The sequence below is a fragment of the Priapulus caudatus genome, unplaced genomic scaffold (genome assembly GCF_000485595.1).
Source record: "Priapulus caudatus unplaced genomic scaffold, Priapulus_caudatus-5.0.1 Scaffold72, whole genome shotgun sequence".
NCBI classification, from domain to species: domain Eukaryota; kingdom Metazoa; phylum Priapulida; class Priapulimorpha; order Priapulimorphida; family Priapulidae; genus Priapulus; species Priapulus caudatus.
This window is the reverse complement of record NW_014577133.1, coordinates 728821-749938: the sequence shown is the minus strand read 5'-3', so window position 1 is coordinate 749938 and position 21118 is coordinate 728821. Positions and strand designations below refer to the sequence as shown.

Below are 21118 nucleotides of genomic sequence, written 5' to 3'. Positions count from 1 at the left end.
TTACTCAGACAGGAGAAGGCAGCATCGCATATAATAGCATATCAACATGGATTTGTTGACTGTTCTGTTAACAAAGGACTGAACTGCTTTTGCTATTATTAGAGCCCATACCTGTGTGGATGTGAGGCTACATTTGCAGTTCAATTGCAAAGACAAAAGTTTGTTGAACAAGGTTTACACTCCTTAAATCATATTATTTTCTAAAGCAGTCTGTATATTAATAGCACCCTGAATTGCATGCTAGCATGGCTACCGGCATCCGAAATGTAGGCAAAAATCCGGGGGCAATCCATTACTGATGCATGGGGGTGAACTGGCACTTTTCTAATAAACATGCACACCTGCAATGCAGATGTGTTTAATTTATTACTCACAGCTGAGCCAAATTGTTTGACAGTTTGTTTAATTTATTACTACACAGTTTTGATGATGACGTAGCCGGTTTAGCGATAGAACAGGCTTTCAACCTTTTGCAGAAACGAAAGCCAGTACAGTAGAGCAGCAGATGAGCACTGTTGCTGTTGCGGCACTAGTTAGGATTCAGTAACAGCAGAGTCCTAGTACAACCATACATGCAGCAGTGCCACATGTACTCCCCCCTCCCACACGCGCGTGCGTGGGTGTGCTCAACAGTTTCTAAATGGGCCACACTAAAAACATCCTGTTTGCCGCTATGTATATCCAAGGGATACATAGTAACGGCTTAATTCTGGTTAGTTTTTTTTTTATACGTCTCCGCGCTCATCTCTGTCTCCGTGCGTATCTCCGTGCGTCATTAGCGTTTTCGCACAGCTAATGAGGGGTTTTGTGGTGATAATATCGTTCACTCTTCCTACTCTTCAGTTGACACCTGCCCCTTAAAATAGAGGCCAATGGTGCAATGCGTTGTTATACCGAGATTTGCGAAGAGATAAAGCTTGTAGAAGGTTGCTTTTTATTTTTTTAGTAGGTATTTACATTCGGCGTAGCCTGACCTGGCTGTGAGACTTGGCTAGACTAGTGTTATTACACATTCTTCAATGTATGACCCTTTCATGGACCTAACGCTGGCATGGTAAATCATGATTAGACGGCTGGAGTCTGGGCCAACGAGTCTGACAAACTTGGCTATGTACGACCGGGATTCGAGTTCGGTGTTCGATCTCAGTAACACAAGCCATTAGGTGCAGTCGTTGGTAGTTATCTAGCTCAGATTTGCATCCGCTAATTCCCCAGTGTGAACGCGCCTATATTAGTGTATAAAAAGACAAATCGCTCCCTGTCTCCAACTCCTGTGTTCACGTATATATGTTTACAATACACGTATATATGTACACGTACACGTACACGTACACGTACACGTACACGTACACGTACACGTATATACACGTACATATACACGTATGTACACGTACACGTATATGTACACTTCTAGGTTACTCGATGTTCACACGTACATATACTTCACTACTGTACAATACTGTATACGTACGTACATATGTTCGACTTATGAACAAATCCTCTTCTATCTCTCCCCTATCTCTATTCCCTCCCTCATTTATCTTCCCTGCGTGCCTCTCCTTTCTCTCCCTTCCTATTTCTTATCTCTCCCTCTCCATTCTCTCCCTCCCTCTAATTTCTCTTTGCTGCGACCCTCTACTATCGCTCCCTCAACATATCTTTTCACAATTGCTTCCCTTCTCCCTCCCCCTCTCTCTGGTTCTCCTTCCCTTCTTTCAATCTTGACACCTGCCGGGTCTCTTCCTTGTGCTGCGAGTGACATTGCATGGCGTTAAAGTCGTTGTCGTAATATTTCAGCTTGCAGTAAGTCAGTGCAGCGAACTGCACGTTGTTCAAATGGAACGATGCTGAAGAACGGAACGTGTGTGACGGGAGGATGAGTGGCACGAACTGCTACAGGAACCTGTCCATGTCCGCCATCAAACCCAAGATGCCTAGCGATGAATACTTCCAGTGAGTAGTTCTACTACTCGTTGTTTATTGATGATGTGATGATGTGATGAGATGCATGATGATGATGATGATGATGTTCTTGTTGTTGTTGTTTGTTGTTGTTGTTTGTTGTTGTTGTTGTTGTTGCTGTTGTTGTTGTTGTTGCAATCTCACAGTCGCACATTGTAGGTAAGCTGAGAGAGGTAACATTTGTTGCGGTGCCAATTCAATGCTTTATCTTGCTTTTTTTGGTTGAAAACTTGATTATTTAAATTGTTTTTTTGTTTTTTTATCACTCAATTAACCTTGGCCAGGGATGAAAATAATTCGATTGCAGTATTGTACAGAGCGTGCGTGAGAGGTTGTTAGATTAAAATGTAAAAAAAAAGATATGTGAACTGCCTGCAATATTTATCCCTGTATTTTGCAATGATTTGTGTTAAATTGATATGAACTCTAAGTTTGTGCCTGGGGATCTCTAACTACGCGTCAGAATTAGTTTGCGCTTGTGAGAATGGGATTTTTGTGAGCAGGAATTTCTCCTGAACGGACACTTGTATCTTTCTCCTTGTCCTGGTAATTTGTTCTGTTAGTCGTTGTGAGTGTTTATAATCGTTATAGCCCAATGCACTCTGTTAAGCCATCTGCAAAAACTATGGGGGTAAACGATATGATACTTCAGTCGTTGTCATATTTACTGACTTACGCTCAAAGTAGCTGATGTATTTGCTACCTTAATAGATAGCGCGAGAGGCAGTAGGGAGGCAAGTGGGGATGGAAGAAAGCAAATGAGAGGTAGGGAGGGAAGCAGTGAAGAGAGAGACAGAGGAGCAGTGTGCTGATTGTCTCTTTGGTGTATTTTTGCAGTAACCACGTGCTGGGCATATCTGACGGTTTTGCACTACCTCGTGTGGTGTGCGGTGGCAGCTAGCTCTGTGTTTGCTCGGGCTCTGGTGTCTCGTCCCCTCTGCCTGTGAGAGGGAATCAAAACATCGGCGGGTAAGAGCTGACATGTTCTCATGATGTACATAATATCATATCTCTGCAGTGGGCCAATATCAGCCATCACATTAGCCAAAGATCCCAAAGTCCGTAGTTGCGCTAAACTTCCTTTGACCAGGAACTTACGTCACCGTAAAATAATAATGTAAAAAAATTATGTCACGTTTTACAAAATGTAAGTGATTCTGTTCACTTTTTAGTTAAATTGCTGCATTATACTTCCTTTTTTGCTATTCCGTTCGATGTGAACAAAACACTCGTGACTCATACATAGCCCATAGCAAGGCATTTAATGTCATGGTAAATATATCAATCGCCAGATTTTTGGATTTTTAACTAGTTGAAAAAAATCTTATCAGGTAAGAATTTGAGGATACATTTAGTGCCATTAGTACTTACTTTTCATGTAAAAAAATTGTCACAAATGTTACAAATATACATCATAGAAAATTTGTGACGTAGTCATTTAAGACCGTCTTCATCGGTTGGCATTGGTTTAGTTTACATGGCGCGTTGGTTTTTGTAAATACCCCCATGCACCCAATAGAAAACAACCGTGAAGAGAAGTTTTCATAAGTGAGTAACTGTGTTTATTTATATGATTTACAAAAACCAGAGAGACCGGATCAAGATGGCCTTGCGCAGAAGATGCTTGTTACCACGGACCGCGAAGCGGTTAACAGCGGCCATTCGCGGATGGGGGCAGCGACGCGAGGATGTATATAGCTATAGCTCCCCGCTGCTACGCATTCGCGCGCCGAAGGAGCGCGCGCGGCCAATGCATATAGCGGGCAGCCTAACATCGCGCAGTTTTCGGAACACGTACATCGGCTGGCTACATCGGCTTTGGAGGGGGGCTTTCGATTATGGTTGACACGCGTTTGTACATTCGTCGCCGTCCGTCGTCACCTGCCGTATTTTCGTACCTTATCTGGCGTTCTCCCACTCTCTTTCTCTCTTTCTCACTCCCACAGTCTGTCTCTCTCTCTCTCTCGCTCTCGCTCGTCTGCGCACGGCGTTAATATAAGGATTAATAAGTGTCTTCGGCTCGCGCGCGCTCTCTCGCCGGCGTGTGTACGTGCGGCGCACTCTCCGACTTCGTAGTTTTCCATAGATGAAGGCACAGGCACTTGAAGCGTTTCAATAGAACATAATGCTAACTAAATACACTCGCTGTATTTCATACGATTTTAAAAAAAATACTCATCCAACAGTTCGGTAATGTATTTACTTAGTACAAAATTCTTAATGTTTCTATACTATAGCCGTATAGGCTAGGCCTCTCTGTTTCAACTACGATATTGAAAAAGTTTTGCGCAACGTTAAATGCAGAAAGGTTTTGCCGCAGTTAATTCTTAACATCGTAGACCTTCAGACGCCCGCATGATTCTGCTGTGGGGCACATACGGCGGCGCCACCGGCGGCGGTTCTTTTTGCCAGAGAACGTCTAGTGGGATTCTGAGTCTAAACAAACATCAATCAACGGCTTAGCCAATGAAGTCAGGGGAACCAACATGGCTACGATAATGAAAAGCCGAGTCACGTTTTCGAGTTTAGACTGCGTCACGGACGTTAATTCGGCCAGTCTCTTTCGCTACACTAAACTTTATAGTTAGTGCAGCGTGTCGAACTTCTCCACCGCGGGCAGTCTAAGCCTATTCGCCGTTCCTGGTGTGGAAAAATTCTCTGGAAAATCGCCTGACGAGAGCCTGTCGCGCATAATATGGGACGCCAATATGTACGAGAATAAACTTCAGGGCGTTAAATTCAATAATTGAAAAATCGCTTTTCTAGAGAAAACGTTAAAGCGCCGACCAAAAAATTAGCAATTACGACCATTTTGATTTATTCTCGCCCTACGTGCAGAGTCGAAAGGCTTCTGCAATCGCCGAACTGCTCAATTGACCGATTATCGGCTTTCTGTAGTACCAGAGAGGCTTCGATGTAGTTAGTTCTACATAGAGGGCAGCCGAATTGGATGAAAAGGCGACGCGAGCGGCGCTGTTGCGCTGCGCGTTATATCCGGGCTGCAGATCGTCTAGAAACACTGTTCTTTCTCCAAATCAACTCATCAAATGCGTTTTTCATGTTCACCCCCGTCGTGAATGATCTTTCTGGACTGAGGCAGCTTGCTCAAGAGAACCTTATATTTTATTGTTATAACTGACTGCACGCGGTGCATGATGCTAACTAGATACTCGCTCCTAAACTTCTCGTCAATGTATGTTAAGCTATGAATTTGGAACTACCAATCCTGTTCATGAGTCTGCATGTTACTCACCAGCGCAATTGCAATCTGCCATTGATAACAAAAAGGCTGTTCCAGACACACCAGATTTATTAGACCTTTTTGTTCAAAGATTCTCGTAAACTGTAGCGATGCCTCAATCATGTTGCGAAGAATTTAAAGCTTCTATAGCTCCATCTGCGTCACAAACTAATGTTGATTCTTCTGTTATTGAAACAATCACCAGTGGCAATACTCGTCACAAAATTTGGTCTTATGGTGGGACTCGTTTGATTTTACCAAAAGTTTACTTTACAGTAGATGTCTTTCAGTTCCACTGTTTCCGATACGATAGTTGTGACCGTGAGTATAGAACCTTTTTACCAGCTAAGCTATTAACGCGTCGTTAGGTAAGGATGGCATTAATGAAGGCCACGCTGCTAACAGCCCGTGCTAGAAATTGATATTTTTTAGGCAGTGCTAAATACAAAACGAGCTCTGATTCATGAACCAGGATCTTCGTGAACCCCTACGCTAGCGGCTAATCCTTTGCTAAATAACAACACCGCCCACCTTGCAGCACCCGGACAACGGACTGAGGCAAATAACGCTGTGTATTTGCCGTATGCTTGATCGTAAGAACGAAAGCATGCATAACAGTGTTTGCCCACTGCGCCAACGAAGGCGCATCTTCGCGTATAATATCAAGTACTACTGTCGCGTCTATGAACCCACGTTAAAAAACCCAAATGGTTTATATAACTATTATTATCATTATCGGTACTATTATGTGTTAGTATAATTATCATAGTATAATTATATATGTAAGATGGTATGATATGATGCTGGCGATAGATAGGAATAATCGCGAAATAATAATTATTATTATTATTATAATGAGGCTCAGCCACGTCATTAATTCTTGGATGCACAGTGCTGGCTCTAACCGAGTACATAAACCGCCATAACAGGGTATCCAGCTATTTGCACTGTCAATCTGCAGTGAACTTAATGAGCAAGTACCTGAGAAGTGGTATGAACATACTCCAAGACCAGTTACCAACAGCGGAGATGCTACCATAATTGGGATATTGAGTGCAGACAGATCGTTCGATACCTGCAAACCGCCCTGATATAGCGCTCCACAACAAGAAAGAAAAACGATGCCTGCTCATTGACGTAGCCGTACCAGATGATACTATAACATTATGGTGAAGGAAAGAGACAAACTCACCAAGTACAAAGATTTGGACATCGAGATTAGCAGGATGTGGAGCACTAAGACGAAAGTTGTACCAGTAGTGATTGGAGTCCATGGCTCTATAAAGAATGGTCTTGAGAAGAACCTCAAGGAACTCCCTGGCCACCACACTGCCAAAGAAGTGCAGATAATCGCACTACGAGGAACAGCACATTCTGCCCCAGATCCATGTTCCAGGTTGCGACACTGCCAACCCAGACGCCACCGGCTAATGCCGTGATCCACTTAATAATAATAATAGTAATTACATTTTCTATTCTTGAGGGTCAGCGTGCGCTGCCTGCGTCCGGCTGCGCGGTAGCTGATGTTGTCGTTGCTGCTCTGATATTTGCAGGCAGTCTATTTCACGGCTACGTTCCCCTACGTGGTTCTCACCATCCTGCTCGTGCGTGGCCTCACCCTACCCGGATCCTCGATGGGCATAGAGTACTACCTCACCCCACAGTGGAGCCGACTCACTGAAGCTAAGGTAAGCGTGCCGGTGCTCAGCTTGCTAGCTAGTAGGATGTGACTTACGCGCGGTTACACGTAATGTGCGGGAGTGTGACTGGCAAATGATCGAGGTTTAGGATTCGGACTGAAAATTAAACATCGGTGTTTTGCTTCTTAGGTTTATTTAAACTGTGGATTGTAGGAGGCCGGACCAGGATAGACCCCCCACCCCTGCCGACACACACATCACTATCCCGCCGCAGTATAGACTCCCTCCCCCTATCATGTAGGACAGAAAACTACCCTATCCTGCAGTGCAGACTCCTCTTAGCCTACAGCACAGACTCCCTCCCTCTATCCTGCAGCACAGACTCTCTCCCTCTATCCTGCAGGACAGACCCCTTTCTTATCACGGAGGACAGAATCTCTACCCCTATCCTGCAGGGCACACACTATCTCTATTCTGCAGAATCTCCTCATTTCCTATCAATGCCACAATCACTGCCACTACTGCCTCCACTGATACTAGATCACCGCCACGGGGTCATAGAAGGGTGAGGTCACTCGGTGCTTGTTTTTCCACAGCCCCACTAATCTGTATTTATCCAAGGTCAGTGCCACTGTCCGTCACAACATTTATCCAGCTGCCTGGCAGTTTTCAGCTCTGGTGCTGAAAAGCTGCACAAGGGAAGCCAACTTGTTTTCCACATAGTTGTCACAAGCTCGTTAGTGATGGGAAGCTGCGCGAGTAAATAATCGCCGCTTGTATAAGGGCGGAAGCTGAGGAAGCAGTGACGTAGAGAGGGCATCTTCCCTGCGTGCCTCTCCTTTCTCTCCCTTCCTATTTCTTATCTCTCCCTCTCCATTCTCTCCCTCCCTCTAATTTCTCTTTGCTGCGACCCTCTACTATCGCTCCCTCAACATATCTTTTCACTTGCTTCCCTTCTCCCTCCCCCCTCTCTCTGGCTCTCCTTCCCTTCTTCAATCTTGACACCCTGCCGTGTCTCTCCTTGTGTGCAGTGACCATTGCATGGCGTAATGTCGTTGTCGTAATATTTCAGCTTGCAGTAAGTTCAGTGCAGCGAACTGCACGTTGTTCAATGGAACGATGCTGAAGAACGGAACGTGCGTGACGGAGGATGACGTGGGCAGCGAACTGTACAGGAACCTGTCCATGTCCGCCATCAAACCCAAGATGCCTAGCGATGAATACTTCCAGTGAGTAGTTCTACTACTCGTTGTTTATTGATGATGATGATGATGATGATGATGATGATGATGATGATGATGATGATGTTGTTGTTGTTGTTGTTGTTGTTGTTGTTGTTGTTGTTGTTGTTGTTGCTGTTGTTGTTGTTGTTGCAATCTCAGAGTCGCACATTGTAGGTAAGCTGAGAGAGGTAACATTTGTTGCGGTGCCAAATTCAATGCTTTCTTCTTGCTTTTGGTTGAAAACTTGATTATTTAATTGTTTTTTTGTTTTTTTATCACTCAATTAACCTTGGCCAGGGATAAAATAATTCGATTGGCAGTATTGCTACAGAGCGTGGTGAGAGGTTGTTAGATTAAAATGTAAAAAAAAGATATGTAACTGCCTGCAATATTTATCCTCTGTATTTTGCAATGATTTGTGTTAAATTGTATGAACTCTAAGTTTGTGCCTGGGGATCTCTAACTACGCGTCAGAATTTAGTTTGCGCTTGTGAGGAATGGGATTTTGTGAGCCAGGAATTTCTCCTGAACGGACACTTGTATCTTTCTCTTGGTCCTGGTAATTTGTTCTGTTAGTCGTGGATGTGTTTTATAATACGGTTATAGCCCAGATGCACTCTGTCTAAGCCAATCTGCAAAAACTAGTGGGTAAACGATATGTACATTCAGTCGTTGTCAATTACTGATTACGCTCAAAGTAGCTGATGTATCTTGCTACCTTAATAGATAGCGCGAGAGGAGTAGGGAGGCAAGTGGGGATGGAAGAAAGCAAATGAGAGGTAGGGGAGGGAAGCAGTGAAGAGAGAGACAGAGAGAGCAGTGTGCTGATTGTCTCTTTGGTGTATTTTTGCAGTAACCACGTGCTGGGCATATCTGAGGGTTTGGACTACCTCGGTGGTGTGCGGTGGCAGCTAGCTCTGTGTTTGCTCGGCTCCTGGTGTCTCGTCGCCCTCTGCCTGTGGAAGGGAATCAAAACATCGGGCCGGGTAAGAGCTGACATGTTCTCATGATGTACATAATATCATATCTCTGCAGTGGGCCAATATCAGCCATCACATTAGCCCAAAGATGTCCGTAGTTGCCTAAACTTCCTTTGTCCAAGGAACTTACGTCACCGTAAATAATAAATGTAAAAAAATTATGTCCACGTTTTTACAAAATGTAAGTGATTCTGTTCACTTTTTATGGTAAAATTGCTGCATTATACTTCCTATTTTGCTATTCCGTTCGATGTGAACAAACACTCGTGACTCATACATAGCCCATAGCAAGCATTTAATGTCATGGTAAATATATCAAATCGCCAGATTTTTGGATTTTTAACTAGTTGAAAAAAAATCTTATCAGGTAAGAATTTGAGGATACATTTAGTGCCATTAGTACTTACTTTTCATGTAAAAAAATTGTCACAAAAATGTTACAAATATACATCATAGAAAATTTGTGACGTAGTCAATTTAAGTACCGTCTTCATCGGTTGGCATTGGTTTAGTTTACATGGCGTTGGTTTTGTAAATACCCCCCATGCAACCCCAATAGAAAAACAACCGTGAAGAGAAGTTTTGCCATAAGTTGAGTAACTGTGTTTATTTATATGATTTACAAAAACCAGAGAGACCGGATACAAGATGGCCTTGCGCAGAAGATGCGTTGTTCCACGACCGCCGAAAGCGGTTAAGCCGCGCACTTCCGCGGGACTGGGCGCACGCGACCGCGGGATGTATATAGCTATAGCTCCCGCTGTACGCATTCGCGCGCCGAAGGAAGGCGGTCGCTGCGCGAATGCATATAGCGGGCAGCCTAACATCGCGCAGTTTTCGGAACACGTACATCGGCTCGGCTACATCGGCTTTGGAGGGCGGGGCTTTCCGATTATGGATTGACACGCGTTTGTACATCGTCGCCGTCGTACCGTCACCTGCCGTATTTTCGTACCTTATCTGGCGTTCTCCCACTCTCTTTCTCTCTTTCTCGCACTCCCACAGTCTGTCTCTCTCTCTCTCTCGCTCTCGCTCGCTCTGCCGCACGGGGTTAATAAGGATTAATAAGGGTCTTCGGTCGCGGCGGCTCTCTCGCCGGCGCGTGTACGTGACGGCGCAACTCTCCGACCTTCGTAGTTTTCCATAGACTGAAGGCACAGGCACTTGAAGCGTTTCAATAGAGATATAATGCTAACTAAATACACTCGCTGTATTTCATACGATTTTAAAAGAAATACTCATCCAACAGTGGTAAATGTATTTACTTAGTACAAAATTCTTTAATGTTTTCTATACTATAGCCGTTATAGGGCTAGGCCTACTCTGTTTCACCTACGGATATTGAAAAAGTTTTGCGCAACGTTAAATGCAGAAAGGTTTTGCGCAGTTAATTCTTAACATTCGTAGACCTTCAGACGCCGCACTGATTCTGCTGTGGGAGCACATACGGCGGACGCCACCGGCGGCCGGTTCTTTTTGCCAGAGAACGTTAGTGGGAATTTCTGAGTCTAAACAAACATCAATCAACGGGCTTAGCCAATGAAGTCAGGGGAACCAACATGGCTACGATAATGAAAAGCCGACGTCACGTTTCGAGTTAGACTGGTACGGACGTTAATTCGGCCAAGTCTCTTTCGCCTACACTAAACTTATAGTTAGTGCAGCGTGTCGAACTCTCCACCGCGGGGCAGTCTAAGCCTATTCGCCGTTCCTGGTGTGGAAAATTCTCTGGAAAATCCCTCGAAGAGAGCCTCGTCGCGCCATCTATGGGACGCCATATGTACGAGAATAACTTCAGGGCCGTTAAATTCAATAAATTGAAAATCGCTTTTCTAGAGGGAAAACGTAAAAGCGCCGACCAAAAAAATTAGCAATTACGACCATTGGATTTATTCTCGCCCTACGTGCAGAGTCGAAAGGCTTCTGCAATCGCCAGAACTGCTCAATTGACCGATTATCGCGCTTTCTGTAGTACCCAGGGGCTTCGAGTAGTTAGTTCTACATAGAGGGCAGCGAATTGGATGAAAAGGCGCGCGAGCGGCGCTGTTTGCGCTTCGCGCGTATATCCGGGCTGCAGATCGTCTAGAAACACTGTTCTTTCTCCCAAATCAATTCATCAAATGCGTTTTTCATGTTCACCCCCGTCGTGATGATCTTTCTGGACTGAGGCAGCTTGCTCAAGAGAACCTTATCTTTTATCTGTTATAAACTGACTGCACGCGGTGCATGATGCTACTAAGATTACTGCGCTCCTAAACTGCTCGTCAAATGCTATTTACATGTTAATTTGCAACTACCAATCCTGTTCATGTGAGTCCTGCATGCTTACTTCACAGCGGCCAATTCAATCTGCCATTGATAACAAAAAGGCTGCTTCCAGACACACAAGATTTATAGACCTATATTTGTTCAAAAGAATCATCTGTAAAACCTGTAGCATGCTCAATATGTTGAGAAGAATTAAGCTCTTATAGCTGCCATCTGCTGTCACAAACTAATGTGTGATTCCTTCTGTTATTGAAACAATCACGTGCGCAATACTCGTCACAAAATTTGGCTCTTTGTGGTGGACTCGTTTGATTTTACCAAAAGTTTCTAACAGATAGATGTCTTCAGTTTCCACTGTTTCCGATACGATAGGGTGTACCGTGGTAAATAGACCTTTTTACCAGCTAGCTATAGTAACGCGGTTAGAAGGATGGCATTAATGAAGGCCACGTGCTAACAGCCCGTGTAGAAATTGATATTTTTTAGTGCAGTGCTAATACAAACGAGCCTTGATCATGAACCAGGATCTTGTGAACCCCCTAGTGCGGCTAATCACTTTGCTAAATAAACAACACCGCCACCTCGCAGCACCCGGAAGCAACGGACTGGCAAATAACGGCTGTTGATTTGCCGTGTGCTTGATCGTAAGAACGAAGCATGATAACAGTGTTGTGCCACGCGCACCAGAAGGCGCATTTCGTAATCAATTAGTACTGCTTCCGTTATGAACCCACTTAAAAAACCCAATGGTTATAACTATTATTATCATTATCGGTACTATTGCTGTTAGTATAATTATCATTATAATTATCATATGTAAGATGGGCATGATGATGATGATGCGATGATAGTAATAATAGCAGAAATAAAATAATAATTATTATATTATTATTATAATGAGGCTCAGCCACGTCATTAATTCTTGGATGCCACAGTGCTGGCCTAACCGAGTACATAAAACCGCCATAACAGGCGTATCAGCTATTTGCACTGTCAATCTGCAGTGAACTTAATGAGCAAGTACCTGAAAGTGGTATGAACATACTCCAAGACCAGTTACCAACAGCGGAGATGCTACCATAATTGGGATATTGAGTGCAGACAGATCGTTCGATACCTGCAAAACCGCCCTGCATATAGCCGCTCCACAACAGAAAGAAACGATGCCTGCTTATTTGACGTAGCCGTACCAGTATGATACTATAACATTATGGTGAAGGAAAGAGACAACTCACCAAGTACAAAGATTTGGACATCGAGATTACGCAGGATGCTGAGCACTAAGACGAAAGTTGTACCAGTGAGTGATTGGAGTCCATGGCTCTATAAAGAATTGCGTCTTGAGAAGAACCTCAGGAACTCCCTGGCCACCACACTGCCAAAGAAGTGCAGATAATCGCCACTACGAGGAACAGCACATTCTGCCCCAGATCCAATGTCCAGGTTGCGACACTTGCCAACCCAGACGCCACGGCTAATGCGCGATGATCCACTTAATAATAAATAATAGTAATTACATTTTCTATTCTTGAGGGTCAGCGGCCGCTGCCTGCGTCCGCCGCTGCGCGGTAGCTGATGTTGTCGTTGCTGCTCTGCATATTTGCAGGCAGTCTATTTTCACGGCTACGTTCCCCTACGTGCGTTCTCACCATCCTGTCTTCGTGCGTGGCCTCACCCTACCCGGATCCTCGATGGCGCATAGAGTACTACCTCACCCCACAGTGGCAGCCGACTCACTGAAGCTAAGGTAAGGCGTGCCGGTGCTCGGCTTGCTAGCTAGTAGGATGTGACTTACGCCGCGCGTTACACGTAATGTGCGGGAGTGTGGACTGGCAAATGATCGAGGTTTAGGATTCGGACTGAAAATTAAACATCGCGGAGTTTTGCTTCTTAGGTTTATTTAAACTGTGGATTGTTAGGAGGCCCGCGACCCAGGATAGACCCCCCACACCGCTGCCGACACACACATCCACTATCCCGCCGCAGTATAGACTCCTCCCCTCTATCATCACACACTATCCTCTATTCTGCAGAATCTCCTCATTTCCTATCAATGCCACAATCACTGCCACTACTGCCTCCACTGATACTAGATCACCGCCACGGGGGTCAATAGAAGTGAGGTCACTCGGTGCTTGTTTTTCCACAGCCCCACTAATCTGTATTTATCCAAGGTCAGTGCCACTGTCCGTCACAACATTTATCCAGCTGCCTGGCAGTTTTCAGCTCTGGTGCTGAAAAGGCTGCCACAAGGGAAGCCAACTTGTTTTTCCACATAGTTGTCACAAGCTCGTTAGTGATGGGAAGCTGCCGCAGTAAATAATCGCCGCTTGTATAAGGGCGGAAGCTGAGGAAGCAGTGACGTAGAGAGGGCCCACGGAAACTGAGGAAGCAATGGCGTTGAGAGGGCTTGCGAAAGCTGAGAAAGCAGTGACGTAGAGAGGGCTTGCAGAAGCTGAGAAAGCAGTGACGTAGAGAGGGCTTGTGGAAGCTGAGAAAGCAGTGACGTAGAGAGGGCTTGCGAAAGCTGAGAAAGCAGTGACGTAGAGAGGGCTTGCAGAAGCTGAGAAAGCAGTGACGTAGAGAGGGCTTGTGGAAGCTGAGAAAGCAGTGACGTAGAGAGGGCTTGTGGAAGCTGAGAAAGCAGTGACGTAGAGAGGGCTTGTGGAAGCTGAGAAAGCAGTGACGTAGAGAGGGCTTGTGGAAGCTGAGAGAAAAGCAGTGACGTACGAGAGGGCTTGTGGAAGCTGAGAAAGCGATGACGAGAGAGCGCTTTGCGAAACTGAGCAAAGCAGTGACGTAGAGAGGCTTGCAGAAGCTGAGAAAGCAGTGACGTAGAGAGGCTTGTGGAAGCTAGAGAAAGCAGTGACGTAGAGAGGCTTGTGGAAGCTGAGAAAGCAGTGCACGTAGAGAGGGCTTGTGGAAGCTGAGAAACCAGCTTGGACGGTAGAGAGGCTTGTGGAAGCTGAGAAAAGCAGTGACGTAGAGAGGGCTCTTGTGGAAGCTGAGGAAGCAATGGCGTAGAGAGGGCTTGCGAAAGCTGAGAAAGCAGTGACGTAGAGAGGGCTTGCAGAAGCTGAGAAAGCAGTGACGTAGAGAGGGCTTGTGGAAGCTGAGAAAGCAGTGACGTAGAGAGGGCTTGCGAAAGCTGAGAAAGCAGTGACGTAGAAGGGCTCAAGAAGCCTGAGAACCAGTGACGTAGAGAGGGCTTGTGGAAGCTGAGAAAGCAGTGACGTAGAGAGGGCTTGTGGAAGCTGAGAAAGCAGTGACGTAGAGAGAGGCTTGTGGGAAGCTGAGAAAGCAGTGACGTAGAGAGGGCTTGTGGAAGCTGGAGAAAGGCAGTGACGTAGAGAGGGCTTGTGGAAGCTTGAGAAAGCCGTGACGTAGAGAGGGCTTGTGGAAAGCTGAGAAAGCAGTGACGCTAGAGAGGGCTTGTGGAAGCTGAGAAAGCACGTGACGTAGCAGCAGGGCTTGTGGAAGCTGAGAAAGCAGTGACGTAGAGAGGGCTTGCGAAAGCTGAGAAAGCAGTGACGTAGAGAGGGCTTGGGGAAGCTGATGAACCAGTGATGTAGAGAGGACTTGCAGAAGCTGAGAAAGCAGTGAGGTAGAGAGGGCTTGCGGAAGCTGAGAAAGCAGTGACGTAGAGAGGGCTTGTGGAACCTGAGGAACCAGTCGCGTAGAGAGGGTTTGTGGAAGCTGAGAAAGCAGTGAATAGGGCTCACGGAAGCTGGGGGCTCACGTGTGTGTGACGTAGTGATGGCTTCATGACTTCGTGGCTTAAGAGCCAGCAGGTTTCTAGGTCGTGTTGATTGTGTGTTTATCCCACGCCGGGAGCATGTTTACGGCAGAATAAATAACCGGTACTCTCCTACATCTCATTTGCTCTCTCCCCATCTTTTTTTATCTCCCTCCCTCCCCCTCTCTCTCATTTCTTTCTCGCTCATCTCTCTCGTGTCTGTCTTTCTGTTTCTCTCTAATATATATATTCCTCTCTCCCTCTCACTCTCTCCTCCGCCCTTCTCTCTCCCCTAGCCTAATCTGTGTTAACTTCCTGCTGTCTCTCTCTCTCTCTCTCTCTTAAGTTTGAATTTGTGGGTAGATGGAAGTGTATCCGTGTCGTGTGTAAAGGTTGATAGTGGTCTGGCCAGTGAAACGTGACTGCTGGTGAGACGAAAAATCACTGTAACCTTGCAAGCAAAATACCACCAATTCCGTAACCCATTTCCACTTCTCCTAATCGCTGTCTTGATTCTAGGCATGTGTACATCCTGGTCCAACTTGTGTAGCTGGCCTTTGTCGGCACAACCCCACAACAAGAATTTCTAACCACGGCAATTCGCACAATCCTTCATTATGGATTCACGTTGCAGTGCCGTGAGATCCCATTCTAGCTCTGTGGAGTTAGCTCTGTCCATTGCTCATTGTTTCTAAATTAAGTTTTGAGAATCTGAAGTTGTTTTTAAGATGAAACAGTTACGGGCTTGGGTGCAGGGGCCCTAGCTACGCAAATCGATTCCAGCCAAGTGATCTAGAGGATTCAAGATGCACGTAATAATCTATTAATTGAATTTGTATCTGTTGGATCTATTTGCACTTCTAACGATGAATCATCTTGCAGGCCGCTTACGTCTCGACCGACGGTGGGTGACTCAGCGTTGCATTGGCGTATCTCTAACCTCTGTCTAGTAATTAACCGCAGTTGCCAGTGCCTCGCACAGCTGATCGATGGAATCCGCAGTCACGCTGTCTGTCACGCCACCTACTGGGCAGCGTGTTGACGAGGAGATCGGAGGTCGGGAGCTTGGTGTTGCCCACGTCACAGTGGTCACTGACAGGCAGTGTTTTTATTTTTGTCTGTCCAGGTGTGGGGTGACGCAGCAGTTCAGATTTTCTTCTCACTGTCCCCGTGTTGGGGAGGCCTTATAACTCTGGCGTCCTACAACAAGTTTCACAACAATTGCTATCGGTACGTATAGTTGCCAGGTGAGCCACAGACACGCGAGCGCGCGGACTAACATGACGACCACGTCGTCCACCAGGTGGCACCCCTAGTCACACACGACCTCCAGAAGCCACTTGTGCACTGGTATCGCCACTCACCCACCGCACCCAGTGACGCTAGAAGGCGTCATGAGCAGTTTGCTGGTTAGCCGTCGGCACGTGGCGGTGGCGGTGGTGGTGCTGGCACGGGGGCGGGGGCCAGAGTATCGCCATGGCAACCACTGATCGACGGTTTGCGTGTTTGCAGTGATGCACTGGTGGTGGCGCTGGCCAACTGTCTGACGAGCTTCTACGCCGGATTTGTCATCTTCTGCATTATCGGCTTCATGGCCAATCAGCTGGGAGTAGCCGTCGAACACGTCGCAGATAAAGGTAACCATGGAGACGATGTCGTTGATGTACGAACAACAACGTATTTGTTATTGGTGTAAATCGGATCGGTTTAATTATTTGAGTATAATTGTATCTATTGTATTTAAAGATTAATTTATTAATAATGCGTTGGTATGTTTTATAATCTTCTATAACATCTATATGTGTATGCGTATATTATATTATCAGGAGTAGATTATTATCTCTATTATCCACTCCTGATATTATTGTATATATATATATATTATTTATAAAAGAAATGAGTTTGAAAGAGAGCTGTTGCTATAAGCGACATAACTAAAATTATTTTACAAAGTTCACGGTATGGGTGGTTAGATGTCAGTGCATTCAGACCAGCTGGCAAACACTGCTATCATGTTGATAAAGATAATGTTTCAATATTTCGTTTTTACACAGTACAGTGACAGCATTTTTTATAAAGGCTTATCAAGCTCTGGACCGCAGGCTTGGCTGTATGACATACATAGCATCTGGTTGGGCGTAGTGTGTAGTATACAGCATTATATTCAGATCAACCTTGTTTTTCTTAACATTGGCATCTTCGTCACGCATGTTGTAATTTTGAAATTACAACTCGTAATAGTTTTGCAGCTTCATCACAGGTGATGTCTATGATGGTCGTGCCATACTAGCGTGTGCGTGCGTGCGTGCGTGCGTGCGTGCGTGTCGACGTACGTACATATACACGTGCTGCGTGCTCGCTGCCACGCGCGTTTATGCGTTGTGCATGTGCAAATTATTTTGTCACGGATGTCGCGGTTGCAGGCGCAGGATTGGCCTTCATCGCATACCCCGAGGCAGTGGCTCAGCTGCCCATGTCTCAGATCTGGTCCATCCTGTTCTTCTCCATGCTGGTGACCCTCGGCATGGGCACGCAGGTACCTCGACGCACGCGCGCGTTTTTTCTTGATTCCTACCTACCAGGTGGTGCCAACGATGTCACAGGCACGCATGAGTTGTGGCGGTGATGGTTGTCATCTATAGGAAGGCACTCTAGGACGACGGCGTTACTATAGTGAGACGTATGTTAGAGAGCACTAGCTATGTGTAGTCTCCGTGAGCCATCGTCGTCGTCGTCGTCGATGTCCATAATTCACGTAGTAGCTAGTCGTCACTCCAGCAGTCGTTTGCAGTATTAAAAACCCCACGTTCTGTTTTCTTTATATATTGCATGCGACGGTAGTTAGGCATCTGTGCGCGGGTGTGTGCATATATATATATATATCAGGAGTTAATAAAGACAATAATTGTTCTTTATTACTTGAATAATTATATATATAATAATATATATATATTAACTATATATATATAGATACGAAGTGATGACGTACGTTGGATGACAACGGAACTAACTGTTCTACCACAATCCATATGCTCTTACCATTAATGCGTGTCCCTGTTTTGTCCGATGTTACATCACTGAGAGTGCATTATTGAGTTTATAGATCCCAAGGATGGAAGTGAAAAGCAAAGAAAGAAAAGAAAAAAATAAAAAAAAAATTTTAACAATTTTTTTTTTTAAAATTCATTAAATATTGTAAGATCGACTTGCTACCGATGCTTTACCGCTGTCTGCAGCGCACACACTCGTGTTTTACGTACGCACAACATTTTCACGCAGTATTATGTTATGGAGCCAGTGGCTTGTGTAGAACCAGCTCGTACGTTGTCTTGCCAACGTGACGTCACACTTCGGTACTATATACCATATACTATATATACCATATACTATATACCATATACTATATACAGTGGAACCCCGATTTTACGCGAATTCGGATATAACGCGATGAGTCGTTGGACCCCCTTTTTTGCTCTTATATAGCCCCCGTATATATAACCCCGCCTTTTTTGCTATGACATTTTATGGACCCCAACCATTGCGTTATAACGGGGCTACACAGTACCATATACCATATACTATATACTATATATACTATACTATTTCATGACGTGAGTGACATATTTATCACAAGGTACGCATCTACCCGAAAGGTTGTCCGTGAAAAAATTTTCATTTTCAATTATTGTAATTGTTATCATTATTAGCATTATCTATCATCATCATTATTTCTTAGTTAGCCAATGTGGCATTGACTTTGTTTGTATTGCCCTTTGTTATGAATGTGCCTGTGTTTGTAAGAAATGGCCCATGCATCATCACAAGCTACTCAGTTGAGGGTAAAAATGCTGGATTAAATGCGAGGACCCTGAGCTGATTACCAGACATACGTGCTATCAGGAGTAGGTTATAGCAATGTTGTATACAATTTAATTATCATAATGTATTTCTGATACAGTTGTGATGGTATAGAATGGTATTTTGTCCTGTGATATCTAACCTAAAAGTTACATATAGATAGGTTCCAGTGGTCTGTTGTTAGAAACGTCATGAATAATTACCAATATCGTGTGTCTAGTATGGTGTGTACTTTGTGCATGAAGTATCGCGCAAAAGTGATGAAATCTCAGACTTACAACGGTGGCAACTATTTATGCTGTTTTTAACAAGGTCCACTGGTTGCAATGCAGGTATTGCCGTGAGTGTTACTGTTTGTTGACCTTTTGTTTTCGTGTTGTTGTTAATTTTGTGCACATCACAGTTGAACCAGCGACGTCACATCACGGCGATCTCCATGTCCCCTTTGCACCGGACCACCACCTCGTCACTTCGCACGCTATAGCACGCGATGGCTTCATTTTAGTTTTCATGCCGTGTTTTTGCCCTGTTGATTATAGGGGCTGGACTTGCGTTTATCGCGTACCCAGAAGCACTGACACGGTTGCCTATATCGGCTCTGTGGTCCATCCTCTTCTTTTCCATGATCCTCACCCTGGGCATGGGATCACAGGTTGGTTGTGCCTACACACCCTGCACTTCGCTAGACGTGAATAACCGCGGGTGGTGCGCCATGTGTAACGAATAACGCAGCATGGGATGGGCGTGTGATCGTGTGTCGCTTAATGTTAATAACCACGGGTGGCGCCCCCTATGGTAGCGAATAATGCAGCACTAGAAGGACGCTGTAGTGCAGGAAGGAACCCCGATAGATAGATGAGTCGAGATATAGCGGTAGTGTATGTAACATCAAGGACGCTGTAGTGCAGGAAGAAAGGACGCTGTAGTGCAGGAAGGAACCCCGATAGATAGATGAGTCGAGATATAGCGGTAGTGTATGTAACATCAAGGACGCTGTAGTGCAGGAAGGAACCCCGATAGATAGATGAGTCGGGATATAGCGGTAGTGTATGTAACATCAAGGTCTAGGGTCACTACATAGCAGTTGGTAATAGAATATTATTAGTAGTAGCTGGCAATAATAGATGGATCAAGATGGTTGGGGACACTACTACATGGCGAGGGCTAGGCTGAGCTTTAGATAATGGAGATTAGGAACACATAGGAGCAAGTAGGATTAATAGCTAGTATAAAAGCATGATGAAGGGGCAGAGTAACGTATACTGTGGAGGATGACTGAGGTAAGGGTTGGGGCTTCTCTATACGGTGATGGGTTACGGTAGAATGATACCCGGAGGATAGCTGAGTGATTATGTGAAAAGTGTTACTCATCTGGGAAACGATGTTATTAGTTGGAATTTCGGTGAGGGTTGTATGTTCACGGGCGCAATGTCACGGCGATTCGCGCGTACCTTACTTCCTGATTGCTGCTGTTCATGCACATGCTCTCCTTACAGGTGTGAGCTTCCGTATCTAGATTTAGTTTAATTCTGTTTGGTTTGCAGTGATTGAAGTGCTATCCTTTATGTCACTATATGCATGCATGTACATATATGTCACGTGGAGACTCGGTGTTGTTGGATGAACCTGGACGGAGGTGTGACATTATAGAACACATTATCTTTCGTTCAGCCTTAGTTCTCATTCTCAGTCTTCACTTGATTTGCTGTAGAGTTTCTTCTAAACCTCCGGTGTCTGCCACTAATAGTTTCGTTTGCATATGTGCGTGCGTGCATACACGTGTGGGTGATTGCGTGCGTGGGTGTGGGTGTGTGTGTACATGCGTGCGTGGGTGTGGGTGGGTGTGTACATGCGTGCGTGGGTGTGGGTGTGGGTGTACATGCGTGCGTGGGTGTGGGTGTGTGTGTACATGCGTGCGTGGGTGTGGGTGTGTGTGTGTGTGCATGCGTGCGTGGGTGTGGGTACTGCGTGCGTGTGTGGTTGTTGTGTACATGCTGAGTGGTGTGCGTGGTGTGTACATGCGCTGGATGTGGGTTACATGCGTGCGTGTGTGTGTGTGTGTGTACATGCGTTGCGTGGGAGTGTGGGTGTACATGCTGCTGAACATGACGTTGTGGTGCTGGTGTGTGGTCCCATGCCGTGTGTGGTGTGGGTTGTGTGTCATGCGTGCGTGGGTGTGGGTGTGTGTGTAACAATGCCTTGGCGTGATG

At 45.4% G+C, this 21118-nt stretch overlaps 1 protein-coding gene across 1 annotated transcript in view; it reads left to right on the top strand.

Moving 5' to 3' along the window:
- Positions 1–21118, top strand: part of LOC106821419 (sodium- and chloride-dependent glycine transporter 1-like) — a 45609-nt gene that overhangs the window by 12177 nt on the left and 12314 nt on the right. Inside the window, exons 4-10 of the mRNA XM_014826207.1 lie at positions 7916–8072; positions 8920–9052; positions 12921–12975; positions 13534–13610; positions 16177–16280; positions 16563–16687; positions 19448–19560. Coding sequence (XP_014681693.1) covers positions 7916–8072; positions 8920–9052; positions 12921–12975; positions 13534–13610; positions 16177–16280; positions 16563–16687; positions 19448–19560 — 764 coding nt within the window. The remainder of the gene's footprint in view (positions 1–7915; positions 8073–8919; positions 9053–12920; positions 12976–13533; positions 13611–16176; positions 16281–16562; positions 16688–19447; positions 19561–21118) is intronic.